At 50.1% G+C, this 12,284-nt stretch overlaps 1 protein-coding gene across 14 annotated transcripts in view; it reads right to left on the bottom strand.

Annotated features, from left to right (window-relative positions):
• LOC118369075 (MAP/microtubule affinity-regulating kinase 3-like) overlaps positions 1 to 12,284 on the bottom strand; it is a 44,356-nt gene that overhangs the window by 14,574 nt on the left and 17,498 nt on the right. For 9 of the 14 annotated variants that reach the window (XR_008092960.1, XM_052496776.1, XM_052496780.1 and 6 more), the window contains exons 5-10: positions 11,209 to 11,274; positions 6,820 to 6,890; positions 5,190 to 5,246; positions 4,343 to 4,579; positions 4,068 to 4,208; positions 4 to 103 (exon numbers count right to left, since the gene is read on the bottom strand). Coding sequence is in view for 13 of the 14 variants with exons in the window: in XM_052496776.1 (XP_052352736.1) it covers positions 4 to 103; positions 4,068 to 4,208; positions 4,343 to 4,579; positions 5,190 to 5,246; positions 6,820 to 6,890; positions 11,209 to 11,274 (672 nt within the window). In the remaining variant the exon portion in view is untranslated. The remainder of the gene's footprint in view (positions 1 to 3; positions 104 to 4,067; positions 4,209 to 4,342; positions 4,580 to 5,189; positions 5,247 to 6,819; positions 6,891 to 11,208; positions 11,275 to 12,284) is intronic. The other 5 variants (XM_052496777.1, XM_052496779.1, XM_052496782.1 and 2 more) reach the window with 2 other exon arrangements.

The raw sequence follows: 12,284 nt of genomic DNA, 5'->3' as shown, positions 1-12,284 counted from the left end.
TACCTATTCTCTTCTGATCTGCGATGTCCTGTTCTGGTTCTACGAAAGGCTTGAGCTCGTCCTCCTCCGATCCCGCATTGATCCAGCGGTCTTTCATGATTTGCTGAAATAAAATGTTTTTAAAAAAAGAGTCCTCATAGAACAGGGTCCTTTTACTACAGGGTCCTATCCTCATGATCACAGGGTGGGTGGGGGTGGGGGGGTTTATTTTCTTAAATCCACTTAAAGGTTCACTTATTTCACCTCATTGCACTCAAAAACAAATTGAATTGTGAAAATAAGAATTGGAAAAGAGATTTTGATTTGAATCAATGCTACACTGTTTGAAAGCTGAATCTTCATTTAAAGTCAGTCTAATCTAATTCTCAAACCAACTCACCAATCAATTGGGCGGTCGTGTACGATGGGTTTACAAGATAATGATAATAGGAAATGTTCAACCACGAGGCCGATATCTGTTCTAAATGACATATTTCAATGCAGGACTGTATGTAATCTGAACTTCTAGTGTGAAGAGGGATGAGGATGGATATGAGCACACAATGTGAACATACAGAAACCAAGACAACTATGTGCTGTGCCTGCATTTCGCTCTGCCTAAAACTCAGAAAACAAGAAAGATAAAAACAAGAGGGATCATGAATTATGTATTGTGCCAACAGAGGAGAGAAAGAGAATGGAGAATATATAATCAGCACAAAAAGAGAGCAGTGTGATGAGTGTAGAGCAGATGCCGGCCCAAGGAATGGAGAGGTGGATGGATGGACAGATGGCAGGCAGGCGGATGGAGAGATGGCAGGCAGACGGATGGAGAGATGGCAGGCAGGCGGATGGAGAGATGGCAGGCAGGCGGATGGAGAGATGGCAGGCAGGCGGATGGAGAGATGGCAGGCAGGCGGATGGAGAGATGGCAGGCAGGCGGATGGAGAGATGGCAGGCAGGCGGATGGAGAGATGGCAGGCAGGCGGATGGAGAGATGGCAGGCAGGCGGATGGAGAGATGGCAGGCAGGCGGATGGACAGATGGCAGGCAGGCGGATGGACAGATGGCAGGCAGGCGGATGGACAGATGGCAGGCAGGCGGATGGAGAGATGGCAGGCAGGCCGATGGAGAGATGGCAGGCAGGCCGATGGAGAGATGGCAGGCAGGCCGATGGAGAGATGGCAGGCAGGCCGATGGAGAGATGGCAGGCAGGCGGATGGACAGATGGCAGGCAGGCGGATGGACAGATGGCAGGCAGGCGGATGGAGAGATGGCAGGCAGGCGGATGGAGAGATGGCAGGCGGGCAGGCAGGGATGGACAGATGGCAGGCAGGCGGATGGACAGATGGCAGGCAGGCCGATGGAGAGATGGCAGGCAGGCCGATGGAGAGATGGCAGGCAGGCCGATGGAGAGATGGCAGGCAGGCCGATGGAGAGATGGCAGGCAGGCGGATGGACAGATGGCAGGCAGGCGGATGGACAGATGGCAGGCAGGCGGATGGACAGATGGCAGGCAGGCGGATGGACAGATGGCAGGCAGGCGGATGGACAGATGGCAGGCAGGCGGATGGAGAGATGGCAGGCAGGCGGATGGAGAGATGGCAGGCAGGCGGATGGAGAGATGGCAGGCAGGCGGATGGAGAGATGGCAGGCGGATGGAGAGATGGCAGGCAGGCGGATGGAGAGATGGCAGGCAGGCGGATGGAGAGATGGCAGGCAGGCGGATGGAGAGATGGCAGGCAGGCGGATGGAGAGATGGCAGGCAGGCGGATGGAGAGATGGCAGGCAGGCGGATGGAGAGATGGCAGGCAGGCGGATGGACAGATGGCAGGCAGGCGGATGGACAGATGGCAGGCAGGCGGATGGAGAGATGGCAGGCAGGCGATGGAGATGGATGGCAGGCAGGCCGATGGAGAGATGGCAGGCAGGCCGATGGAGAGATGGCAGGCAGGCCGATGGAGAGATGGCAGGCAGGCCGATGGACAGATGGCAGGCAGGCGGATGGACAGATGGCAGGCAGGCGGATGGACAGATGGCAGGCAGGCGGATGGACAGATGGCAGGCAGGCGGATGGAGAGATGGCAGGCAGGCCGATGGAGAGATGGCAGGCAGGCCGATGGAGAGATGGCAGGCAGGCCGATGGACAGATGGCAGGCAGGCGGATGGAGAGATGGCAGGCAGGCGGATGGAGAGATGGCAGGCAGGCGGATGGAGAGATGGCAGGCAGGCGGATGGAGAGATGGCAGGCAGGCGGATGGAGAGATGGCAGGCAGGCGGATGGAGAGATGGCAGGCAGGCGGATGGAGAGATGGCAGGAAGGCGGATGGAGAGATGGCAGGCAGGCGGATGGAGAGATGGCAGGCAGGCGGATGGACAGATGGCAGGCAGGCGGATGGAGAGATGGCAGGCAGGCGGATGGAGAGATGGCAGGCAGGCGGACGGAGAGATGGAGAGATGGCAGGCAGGCGGACGAGATGGCAGGCAGGCGGACGGAGAGATGGCAGGCAGGCGGACGGAGAGATGGCAGGCAGGCGGACGGAGAGATGGCAGGCAGGCGGACGGAGAGATGGCAGGCAGGCGGATGGAGAGATGGCAGGCAGGCGGATGGACAGATGGCAGGCAGGCGGATGGACAGATGGCAGGCAGGCGGATGGACAGATGGCAGGCAGGCGGATGGAGAGATGGCAGGCAGGCGGATGGAGAGATGGCAGGCAGGCGGATGGAGAGATGGCAGGCAGGCGGATGGAGAGATGGCAGGCAGGCGGATGGAGAGATGGCAGGCAGGCGGATGGAGAGATGGCAGGCAGGCGGATGGAGAGATGGCAGGCAGGCGGATGGAGAGATGGCAGGCAGGCGGATGGAGAGATGGCAGGCAGGCGGATGGAGAGATGGCAGGCAGGCGGATGGACAGATGGCAGGCAGGCGGATGGACAGATGGCAGGCAGGCGGATGGAGAGATGGCAGGCAGGCGGATGGAGAGATGGCAGGCAGGCGGATGGACAGATGGCAGGCAGGCGGATGGACAGATGGCAGGCAGGCGGATGGACAGATGGCAGGCAGGCGGATGGAGAGATGGCAGGCAGGCGGATGGAGAGATGGCAGGCAGGCGGATGGAGAGATGGCAGGCAGGCGGACGGAGAGATGGCAGGCAGGCGGACGGAGAGATGGCAGGCAGGCGGACGGAGAGATGGCAGGCAGGCGGACGGAGATGGCAGGCAGGCGGATGGAGAGATGGCAGGCAGGCGGATGGAGAGATGGCAGGCAGGCGGATGGAGAGATGGCAGGCAGGCGGATGGACAGATGGCAGGCAGGCGGATGGAGAGATGGCAGGCAGGCGGATGGAGAGATGGCAGGCAGGCGGATGGAGAGATGGCAGGCAGGCGGATGGAGAGATGGCAGGCAGGCGGATGGAGAGATGGCAGGAAGGCGGATGGAGAGATGGCAGGCAGGCGGATGGAGAGATGGCAGGCAGGCGGATGGAGAGATGGCAGGCAGGCGGATGGAGAGATGGCAGGCAGGCGGATGGAGAGATGGCAGGCAGGCGGATGGAGAGATGGCAGGCAGGCGGATGGACAGATGGCAGGCAGGCGGATGGACAGATGGCAGGCAGGAGGATGGAGAGATGGCAGGCAGGCGGATGGAGAGATGGCAGGCAGGCGGATGGAGAGATGGCAGGCAGGCGGATGGAGAGATGGCAGGCAGGCGGATGGACAGATGGCAGGCAGGCGGATGGACAGATGGCAGGCAGGCGGATGGGATGGATGGACAGATGGCAGGCAGGCGGATGGAGAGATGGCAGGCAGGCGGATGGAGAGATGGCAGGCAGGCGGATGGAGAGATGGCAGGCAGGCGGATGGAGAGATGGCAGGCAGGCGGATGGAGAGATGGCAGGAAGGCGGATGGAGAGATGGCAGGCAGGCGGATGGAGAGATGGCAGGCAGGCGGATGGAGAGATGGCAGGCAGGCGGATGGAGAGATGGCAGGAAGGCGGATGGAGAGATGGCAGGCAGGCGGATGGAGAGATGGCAGGCAGGCGAATCGACAGATGGCAGATGGATGGAGAGAATAAAGTGTTGAATATTTACATTTTCGCTGTCCTCCCTCACCTCGAGAGTCCCCCGCTTGGCCGGGTTGAGCACCAGGAAGCGCTTGAGGAGGTTCTCGCAGTCTGTGGACATGTAGAAGGGGATACGATATTTCCCCCTCAGAACCCTCTCCCTAAGCTCCTACAGAGAGACGGACAGGGAGAAAGAGTGAGTGAGGACATCTTCTCAAGTTTTACCCCTGTTTCACTGACTATGAATCTCCCACAGACAAAGGAACTGAGTATGGAAGTATTTCTATGAGTCTTACTACATACCTTAAGGTTCTGCCCGTCGAAGGGCAGAGAGCCGCTGACCAGTGTGTAGAGGATGACCCCCAGGCTCCAGACGTCCACCTCGGGCCCATCATACTTCTTCCCCTGAAACAGCTCCGGGGCGGCGTAGGGTGGGGAGCCACAGAACGTGTCCAGCTTGTTCCCCATGGTGAACTCATTACTAAAGCCAAAGTCCGCTATCTTAATGTTCATGTCTGCATCCAGCAGCAGGTTCTCTGCCTAGAGACACAGGAGGGGAATTGGAGAAGAATGGGGTGATGAGGTGAGAGATGGCTGGGACATCAGATTGAAAGACAGAGGTAACAGACTACCTAGGCCACCGGTAAAAGCATAACACATTTGAATAACCCACAAAGATCCATGCTGACAGTAGAGTTCCAATCAGAGGTAGAGATGTCAAAGGCACAACAAATATCTACTGATCCCTCCACAGAAAAACCCCTCACAAAACAAAGTGCTCTACAAGTCAAAGTTAGTGTCAAACACACAGGGGGAGACAGCTGCTCTCTGCTCTTACATCTCAGTCCTCATGGATCATTCATGAAGCTCTACAGAGTAAAACACTGTATGGACACGCTGCTGATGGAAAGGAGATGGGAGTTCTGAACAGAGTAACTCCCACTGAGGTCGACCACCTCACGCTAACCGAGATAAAAATACAGGAGCATCAATATTTATTCTACATGTGGCAGCATATCAGAAGCTGGCTAAATGGAATGGCATTTTAAGTGAGTATGTGGTGCAATGGAGAACATGTGAGCAGGGAAAAGCACCGCCTTTGGCCACTTTGGTTCCCCCCCCCCCACACCCACCCTCACTGGGTCCTTACCTTCAGGTCTCTATGAACAATGTGCTTCTGGTGGCAGTACTGCACAGCAGAAACGATCTACAGAGAAACACACATACAGAGTGATACAGTTAGTCTTCCACCTGGCACAGTTTTCACACCTCCCGTAGGTGAAGGGTATGGAGAGGAGATGTGGAGTACAACCACCCTGGGTGAAGGATGTGGTGAGGAGATGTGGTGTACAACCCCCCTAGGTGAAGGATGTGGTGAGGAGATGTGGTGTACAACCCCCTGGGTGAAGGATGTGGTGAGGAGATGTGGTGTACAACCCCCCTAGGTGAAGGATGTGGTGAGGAGATGTGGTGTACAACCCCCCTAGGTGAAGGTTGTGGTGAGGAGATGTGGTGTACAACCCCCTGGGTGAAGGATGTGGTGAGGAGATGTGGTGTACAACCCCCCTAGGTGAAGGTTGTGGTGAGGAGATGTGGTGTACAACCCCCTAGGTGAAGGATGTGGTGAGGAGATGTGGTGTACAACCCCCTAGGTGAAGGATGTGGTGAAGGATGTGGTGAGGAGATGTGGTGTACAACCCCCTTGGTGAAGGATGTGGTGAGGAGATGTGGTGTACAACCCCTTGGTGAAGGATGTGGTGAGTGAGAGGATGTGAAGGATGGTGAGGAGATGTGGTGTACAACCCCCTAGGTGAAGGATGTGGTGAGGAGATGTGGTGTACAACCCCCTCTGTGAAGGATGTGGTGAGGAGATGTGGTGTACAACCCCCTAGGTGAAGGATGTGGTGAGGAGATGTGGTGTACAACCCCCTTGGTGAAGGATGTGGTGAGGAGATGTGGTGTACCACCCCCTAGGTGAAGGATGTGGTGAGGAGATGTGGTGTACAACCCCTAGGTGAAGGATGTGGTGAGGAGATGTGGTGTACAACCCCTTGGTGAAGGATGTGGTGAGGAGATGTGGTGTACAACCCCTGGGTGAAGGATGTGGTGAGGAGATGTGGTGTACAACCCCTAGGTGAAGGATGTGGTGAGGAGATGTGGTGTACAACCCCTAGGTGAAGGATGTGAGGAGGTGAGGAGATGGTGAGGAGGTGTACAACCCCCTAGGTGAAGGTTGTGGTGAGGAGATGTGGTGTACAACCCCCTGGGTGAAGGATGTGGTGAGGAGATGTGGTGTACAACCCCCCTAGGTGAAGGTTGTGGTGAGGAGATGTGGTGTCGAGTGAGAAGACAGATACAGCTAAAAATAGACCATGTCTAAGAAACAGAGTGTAGACATGAAGCTTGGAGAAAACTGAGTCTCCTCTTCCTGTGTGAGCATCTGCTCGAGGTTTATCAGAGCTCCCAATGAAACTCTGCAGTAAGATGAACCTGCGGTCAGACCAGGGAAGTAGTTAGCTATAGACTCGACATTGCTGAGTGTGCCTCCCTATCCTCCCACTGCAGAGCGCTGTGTGGAGGCAGCACATCCCCAGTGTATCACTGACAGTGGGAGAGAGATAAGCGATGAGGGCAGCTCTGTGTTTTGCCATTTCTCATAACTTTACAGTAAGAGCAGACTATCCTGGGTGGTTTAGGACACTGACCAGTGAGGAATCGGCAGGCAGACAGGCAAGGCAGGGTGAGAATCCAGCACACTGCGGGTAAAGTCCTGTACCTACCTGTCTAAATTTAGCCCTGGCCTCTTTTTCCTTCATCCTTCCGTGTGCAACAAGGTAGTCGAAGACCTCTCCTGCAAGAGAAAGAAGACAACAGTAAGGATATTAAATTGAAGGCTGTGTATTTCAAAGGGAAAACGGTACGAAAACACTTTGTACATCAAATAAGGTCAAGGTTTAGAGCAGGGCTGTTCAATTCCGGTTCTGGAGGGCCAAAATACTTCCGTGTCTTGTTTCTACCTGGTAGTTAATGGCACACACCCGGTGTCCCAAGTCTGAATGAAACCCTTATTAGGAGAGGATGAAAATCAGAAGTGTTTCGGCCCTCCAGGACTGACATTGAACAGCCCTAGTTTAGAGAATAATCCAAATCAAATCAAGAACTACTTTAAAACACAGTATGAAGAGGATGTGAACCTAACTGTTCCTCACGCCTACAGAGAGACACAGAACTCTAATTCCTTTACTGTAGTACTGTCCTGAAGGCACAAGCTTCTGAGTATGGCAACAACATCAGATGCTTTCTTCAGCCCACGCAGCTGTGTTGTATTCTCTCAAACCCGTCCATGCTAAAACGTGACACAGCTCTCTCGTGTGCTAACAGCAGCTGAGAGGTTAGGGGGTGAGAAGGGAGGGGTCCCGCATTAACAACTTGCCCCATAAAACCTTTTGTTCTGCATCCCCGAAAACCTCCCACACACAATCAGTGTTGATCTGCGGTGGCAGCAAGTGAGCGTGTGTGCGAAAGAGCGAGCTTGTAGGCCTATGTGTGCAAAAAAGAGAGTCACCAGTGCCCTCCAACTCTGCTCTAAATGCAGGACGTGTCAACACACATTTCAGATTTCCTAGAAGTAGGTTGCCAATGGCCACTGTTGCAATGTACTGAATATGATATATTTCCTGTAGGGCTGACCCCGTTTTGTTGAATGGTCGTTTGTTTGGTCAATAGGCTTTTGGTTGACTGAGATTTCTTTAGTCGGGAAGTAGTACATAAAAACATTTTTTTAAATGTTCATGGTGTACAAGACACCTGTCTAATTGGCACCTGCCTGAGAGGACTAATCCATTATAGTGGCCGTGGGGATGGCACAGTCCATCACTCTAAGACATGTGCTACTGAAATTGTATATGGTTATATTACGTTGGAACAATGGTGCAACACTAATAAAAATAATATTTTATAACAGATGTGCGCTTTCTCCTGCGTTGGATAGCAGTCGCTGTCAGTGGTTCTGAAACACATCAGTGCACTGTTGGCGCCTAGACCATGTTGCTTTGTGCATAATAGCAAAGTTAACCAGCATATTGGTGTTGAGAACAATGCTGTGGAGGCAGCAGCAGAATGAGGAGAAAAACAGCCTTTTGACTTAATTGTAGCCTAACTGTTAAATCTGCCTGACTTTATAAATCAACAATATATCTACAGAAATAAGACAGATCCTGCTTCTGTTGCCTGTTTGTTTAATAGCCTACTGATTCCATGAGCACCAAGCCTTCGTAAGCACCAAACCCCACACAACATGTCGGATAAGCAATTTCACAAATTCATCTGTTTGCTATACTGTAAAAGGCTTTATCTTGTTTTTCGTTAGAACAGCCTGTCGGGTATTATTTATCATTTATTTAGTGTTACTTACACTGTTCCAAATGGTCAGAAAAATATTTATAATAACCCTCGTTTTTCTTGATTTCATTATTGTTGTGACTATTATTGTTATGATTATCATTGTTATAACAATAAGTCATGTCATTATCATTAGTAGGCTTAGTATAGTTGCATCGCATAACCGCCATTGAGCTGTAGGCCTAAGAGCGCATCCTGTTTAGTCTTAATACTGAAACTTACTTTGGTCTATCTATAACTTACAGTACTGTAACAATCAATCACTCATTCATTAATGTCATCACACAGCATGAGTCATTCATGATTTGAAATGCAATCAAGCATTGACCCTTGAATAATTAGCGTGAACAATAAATAAACCGTTCCATTTAGCTGTAATAAAGACTTTACAAAAAAAAAAGGTGTTTACATTGTTCCAAACAGTCAGAGAAATTACATTGTAATCTAACAGAACCTGTTTGGCACACATAATATGCACGGAGCGCTTGCTCCTTACCTTACGAGCTAAACTACTTCTATGCTTGCATCTAGGCAAATAACACTGAAACATGCATGAGAGCACCAGCTGTACCGGAACACTGTGTGATCACCCTCTTCGCAGCCGATGTGAGTAAGACCTTTAGACAGGTCAACATTTACAAGGCAGCTGGGCCAGACGGATTACCAGGACGTGTACTGCAAGCATGCGCTGACCAACTGTATTCACTGACATTTTCAACATCTCCCTGTCCGAGTCTATAATACCAACATGTTTTAAGCAGACTTCCATAGTGCCTGTGCCCAAGAACACTAAGGTAACCTGCCAAAATGACTACCAACCCGTAGCACTCACGTCTGTAGCCAAGAAGTGCTTTGAAAGGCTGGTCATGGCTCACATCAACACCATCATCCCAGAAACCCTAGACCCACTCCAATTTGCATACCGCCCCAACAGGTCCACAGATGATGCAGTCTCCATTGCACTCCACACTGCCCTTTCCCACCTGGACAAAAGGAACACCTATGTGAGAATGCTATTCATTGACTACAGCTCAGCGTTCAACACCATAGTGCCCTCAAAGCTCATCAATAAGCTAAGGACCCTGGGACTAAACGCCTCCCTTTGCAACTGGATCCTGGACTTCCTGACGGACCGCCCCTAGGTGGTAAGGGTAATAATGACAATTACAACAATACTGAATGAACACTTATTTTTACTTAATATAATAAATTAATAAAAATAAATTTTGCCTTAAATAAATAATGAAACATGTTCAATTTGGTTCAAATAATGCAAAAACAAAATGTTGGAGAAGTAAAAGTGCAATATGTGCCATGTAAAAAAGCTAACGTTTGAGTTCCTTGCTCAGAACAGGAGAACATATGAAAGTTGGTGGTTCCTTTTAACATGAGACTTCAATATTCCAAGGTAAGAGGTTTTAGGTTGTGGTTAATATAGTATTTATAGGACTATTTCTCTCTATACCATTTGTATTTCATATACCTTTGACTATTGGATGTTCTTATAGGTTATAGCTAGTATTGCCAGTGTAACAGTATAGCTTCCGTCTCTCTCCTCGCCCCGACCTGGGCTCGAACTAGGAACACATCGACAACAGCCACACTCAAAGCAGCGTTACCCATCGCTCCACAAAAGCCGCGGCCCTTGCAGAGCAAGGAGAATAACTACTCCAAGTCTCAGAGCGAGTGACGTTTGAAACGCTGTTAGCACGCACCCCACTAACTAGCTAGCCATTTCACATCGGTTACACCAGCCATTAGGCTGATAGGCTTGAAGTCAAACAGCGCTGTGCTTGCTAAGAGCTGCTGGTAAAAATCACAAAAGTGCTGTTTGAATGAATGCTTACAAGCCTGATGCTGCCTACCATTGCTCAGTCAGACTGCTCTATCAAATCATAGACTTAATTATAACATAACACACAGAAATACGAGCCTTTGGTCATTAATATGGTTGAATCCGGAAACTATCATTTCAAAAACAAAACATTTATTATTTCAGTGAAATACGGAACAGTTTGGTATTTTATTTAACGGGTGGCATCCATAAGTCTAAATATTCTTGTTACATTGAACAACCTTCAATGTTACGTCATAATTCCGTACAATTCTGGCAAATTAGTTCGCAATGAGCCAGGCTGCCCAAACTGTTGCATATACCCTGAGACTCTGTGTGCAATGAACGCAAGAGAAGTGACACAATTTCACCTTAATATTGCCTGCTAACCTGGATTTCTTTTAGCTAAATATGCAGGTTTAAAAATATATACTTCTGTGTATTGATTTTAAGAAAGGCTGTAATTATGTTGCAGCTTTAGCAGCACGAACAGCGCAATAACCACTGTGGTGGTTGCTGCAGCAGGGAGGAGAGAGTGACAATGGATGCTAGTCACACAGTCACTCACTGTCATTTTTTTTAACACATCAAGTCTGAGCCCGGCTCGGCACAATCAAATCAATTGCGGTCAGACTCCCTCTAGTCATGTGTGTCTTAATTATTTAATCAAACAGTGCACTTAACGCATCAGACAAGCTCAGTGAATATACTGTAGTTGATTTGATTAAACACATAGGATTTGTCTACATATGGAAAAATACACTTGTGAAAATGTAGACCAATCGATGGGTCGATAGAACCGAGATGACTCTCAGTCGACCATGGTTTTTTTCAGTCGGGGACAGCCCTAGTTTCCTGTATGGCTCTTCACCATGCCCTATGCCATCACAGCAGTTATGGGGGCTGAGAAGCCGAGGCATAACATACTACTCACCTCCACTGGCATACTCCATCACCAGGTACAGCGTCCTCTCTGTCTCGATCACCTCAAACAGCTTGACTATGTAGAAAAGAGAAAGATCTGTCCTTGAATTCAGGCCCACACTCAAAAACAATTAAGAATGTCATCTTTCTGGCTCAACTGTGTAAAAATGGGTGTCCTGGATAGCTGACGGCATTGTCAGGGACCAGCGGTGTAAATGGATCCTGCTCAGAGAGAGACTCTGTACGCCCGACACTGAACTGCTTTCTGTGTCACTGTGACCCTACTACCTGCCCCGTGAGTTCCCCCAATTGTTTGTTACCGTTGTGTACATTCAACTAAAGCTAATATAACAAAGGCATCAGAGATGATTTATAATCTGTCACAGAAACTGGAATCCATCTCCCCGATGCACCCACATTTATTTTAGGTGATTTTAACAACTTGCAAAGTCCTGCACACATACCACCAGTATGTGAAATGTCACAATAGAAAAAATAGGACTCTTGACTTGTGCTATGGGACAATACAAAATGCACTTTCTGCCACCACCAGACCACCCCTGGGGACATCAGACCACAATGTGGTCTACCTCAGGCCAACCTACTGTCAGCTCCTGGAGAGGGAGAAACCCACAGTTAAAACTGTCCAGATCTGGAATGACAAGGGTATCACTTGTCTCCAGGGGTGTTTTGACTGTACTATGTTTGGTCTCCAGGGGTGTTTTGACTGTACTATGTGGGAGGTATTTGAGGACAGCAGCTCTGATCTTGATGAACTCACAGATGTTGTTTCAGACTTTGTAATCGTCTGTGTTGAGTCAGTTGTGCCTATTAAAACCTGTAAAATCTTCCCCAACAATAAGCCTTGGGTATCAAAACATCTAAAATCACTACTTGATAGGAAGAAGGCAGTTTATGCCAAGGGTGATAGACAGGCTTTAAGAGATGTACAATGTGAGATCAAGACAGATACAGTGGGGCAAAAAAGTATTTAGTCAGCCACCAATTGTGCAAGTTCTCCCACTTAAAAAGATGAGGCCTGTAATTTTCATCATAGGTACATTTCAACTATGACAGACAAAACGA

This window comes from Oncorhynchus keta, chromosome 35 (genome assembly GCF_023373465.1).
Source record: "Oncorhynchus keta strain PuntledgeMale-10-30-2019 chromosome 35, Oket_V2, whole genome shotgun sequence".
Lineage (NCBI taxonomy): Eukaryota > Metazoa > Chordata > Actinopteri > Salmoniformes > Salmonidae > Oncorhynchus > Oncorhynchus keta.
The sequence above is the reverse complement of the archived record's forward strand: the minus strand, read 5'-3'. Positions and strand labels throughout refer to the sequence as shown.